Source organism: Gordionus sp. m RMFG-2023, chromosome 3 (assembly GCF_954871325.1).
Source record: "Gordionus sp. m RMFG-2023 chromosome 3, tfGorSpeb1-WG-v2, whole genome shotgun sequence".
Taxonomy (NCBI): Eukaryota; Metazoa; Nematomorpha; class Gordioida; order Chordodea; family Parachordodidae; genus Gordionus; species Gordionus sp. m RMFG-2023.
In genome coordinates, this window is record NC_088777.1 from 7,740,787 (window position 1) to 7,743,884 (window position 3,098).

Sequence of the window (3,098 nt, forward strand, 5' to 3'; positions counted from 1 at the left end):
CGACAGAAAATTTAACAACTAGAATTTAAAATAAAAATGAAAGAAGTTGTTGATATGAATTAAAACTCGGCTTAAATTATTTATATTAAGAATTAAAAAATAAATAAAAATAATTTTATAATACAATAAAATAAGTTTTTCTTTTTTAAAATATTTTTTAAGAAAAAACATAAAGTAACGAGTAACGTTTTGCGTTACCGTTACTAAAAAAAAGAACACGTTGCCGTTACTCGTTACCACTAGAAGAAAGAAGCAAATGACGTTCCTTACAGCACTAAAAAATAAATGATTTTAGATATAACTTTTTTTAAAAATTTTACAACATTTTATTTTTGTTAAAAGCTATTTTGTATCGGATCAAATTTTATAATATTGGCCGATAACTGATATTTTAAAATGGGTGAAATCGGCCCGATCCGATAAAAAATATCAGTACATCACTAATATATTTTATATACAATTATTTTAGCAAGTTCTTATTAGAGGAAATATTTAAGTTACAATTGATATATAACATTAGATAATTTTAAAAGGCACTTAATAAAATAATTATATTATGGATAATTTTATTAGTTACCTTTATTTCTTTATGATATAAGTAAAATTACTTTACAGTATTTATTTACAAAATTTAATCAATTTAAAATGCATTAAAGAAAATTGTTATGTATTTAATAATTTTCATATTTTTTATATATGATTAATGATTTTGTAAGAAATATATAAAAAAAATTTGAAAAGCAACAGAGATTTAAATGATATTTATATATATGATATTACAAACGCAAGAATTAATAAGTCATATTAGAAAAAAACTAATTTAAAAAATACATAAATATCACAAACAAGTAATGATAAATACTTATTAAAGATAATGAATAAAATAAAACTAGTATATATTTTATTAGAGATGCCATATAGCCATATACTCCGAATATAAGCTATATTTAAAACAACATAGAAAATAACCTGCAAATTCTAATAAATCAATTGATTTGATTTAATTTTTTTTTCTTATTTGCAAATTTTCAACTCCCATTAAATATACTACTCTCCCTTCCCTGTTTAAGCTATTATGGGGCAAAAACGAATATTAAAATCCCTGGTTGTTATAATTAATTCATTAATAAATATTTTATTAATTATTGCAAATAGTCATTCTTATGTGTATGCTATGTTCTTCACAAATAAATAATAAAAACTGTATTTTATAAACTATTCTAATTTAATTGGTAATGATAATTTAAAAGTATCTTGTATTTAAGATACTCTAATTTAGTAAAAGATACAAGTATCTTTTATCTTGTATCTTTTTGATATTTTGAAAAAGATACTAGTATCTGTATCTAAGATTCATTTTTTTATTCTTTTTCTGGAGTACCTTCCCAACTCTGCTTATAATACACTACATTAAGTAAATTTTATTCATTATTAAATTGTAAAATATTAGAAATTATCTAATCTTTCTTTTTATGAGCTTTTAAACATGTTTTAGGAAAGATTTTGTTAGAAACGGATAAATTTCGCTTGAAATATATTGTGCCATTTTTAAATTTAAGTCAGTAAAAAAACTCTCTAATATCGACGCTTAGAGATTATAATATACAAAAATATTTTGATCCTTTCGAGAGCCAATATTTTAAAAGATTGCTTGCCATTTACTAGATAAGGCTTAGGTATCAATATTGGTTTGTCTGAAACTAGGATTTTAACTTTACTTTATAAATAATGCCCTCTTTTGAATACATGTATTAGGATGGGTCTTCATTCTCTCATTCCTATTCCCCTTAATTTTATATAATTATCACAATTTTATCTTTTTTAATACCCACATTAATACGTAATCTATATTATAAACAAAAATATATCCAATTTAAAATAAATTAAATTGAAATTTAATATATAGAACTTTAGCAAAAACATCTGAATTGTATTTTATTGCACGGTTCTTCCTTTAAAATGGTAAAATTTTATTTTATATTTTATTATATATAATATAAGGTAAACGTTCCTAAAGCTCGTAGGACATACTGCAAAAAATGCAAATGCCATTCTGTTCAAAAAATAACACAATATAAAAAAGGAAAGGAATGTGTACATTCTCAAGGTAAAATAATTAAATTAACATTTTGCTTTATATTAATATTAGGGTAAAAAAATATTTTGAATTACAATTACACTTATTGTTAAAATATAAAATTTTGATATTACCTCTATATAATCAAATTATATTAATTTTTAAGGGCGTAGACGTTATGATCGTAAACAAAAAGGGTATGGTGGACAATCTAAACCTATTTTTAGAAAAAAAGTTAGTATATTTCTAAATTTTTGAATTGCATATGTTCTTAGGCTAAAACTACAAAAAAAATTGTGTTAAGGATGGAATGCACTAAATGTAAGCATAAACATCAACTTACCATTAAACGCTGCAAACATTTTGAAATAGGGGGAGATAAAAAGAAAAAGGTTATAATATTATGACTTAATATTTAATGAATTGATTTTATAGGGACAAATGATTCAATTTTAGAGTGAAAGAAGAGTATTTAAAATAATTGAAAATTAAATTTATTATATACAATTATTACCATATTTTATAATATGCTAAATAATATAATTGTAGACAATATTTGATTTAAATATATTTTTTTCACTATAGTAAATATTAACAAATTATTTTGAATTAATGAATGTTTTTTATAATGTATATAAATTATAGGGTATTAAACTTCAAAAAATTCTAAGCTTATTTATTAATTTATAAATATTTTATATGTCAGTTTCATTGGTGATATTAATATGATCCAAAGATAGACATAGTTACAGTAAAATAATATAGCCACCTACAAACTTTAAAAAAATGAAACTAGCTACAATACACAGCCCTCTAAGCCAATGTTACTAATGCCAATTCAGTTATGTTTGCTGACTCCCCCCCCCCCTATCCAGTTAATGATCCAATGAATTTATACCTATATTAGAGTGGGACTTGATAACTAATTATTGCAATCATCTATATATCTTTACCTTTGAAAATTAAGGTGGTTATGCTGGTCCACATTTTTTTACTAATCTAATTAGACCATGCATTGAAC

At 22.4% G+C, this 3,098-nt stretch overlaps 1 protein-coding gene across 1 annotated transcript; it reads left to right on the forward strand.

The window, feature by feature from the left end:
* The first annotated feature begins 1,914 nt into the window (after positions 1–1,914).
* Positions 1,915–2,698, forward strand: LOC135926204 (large ribosomal subunit protein eL42-like). Its single transcript, XM_065461970.1, has 5 exons — positions 1,915–1,962; positions 2,002–2,107; positions 2,244–2,311; positions 2,353–2,469; positions 2,513–2,698. The coding sequence occupies exons 1-5, from the start codon at positions 1,960–1,962 to the stop codon at positions 2,531–2,533; spliced, it is 315 nt and encodes a 104-aa protein (XP_065318042.1). The 5' UTR covers positions 1,915–1,959; the 3' UTR covers positions 2,534–2,698.
* Positions 2,699–3,098: the final 400 nt, after the last annotated feature.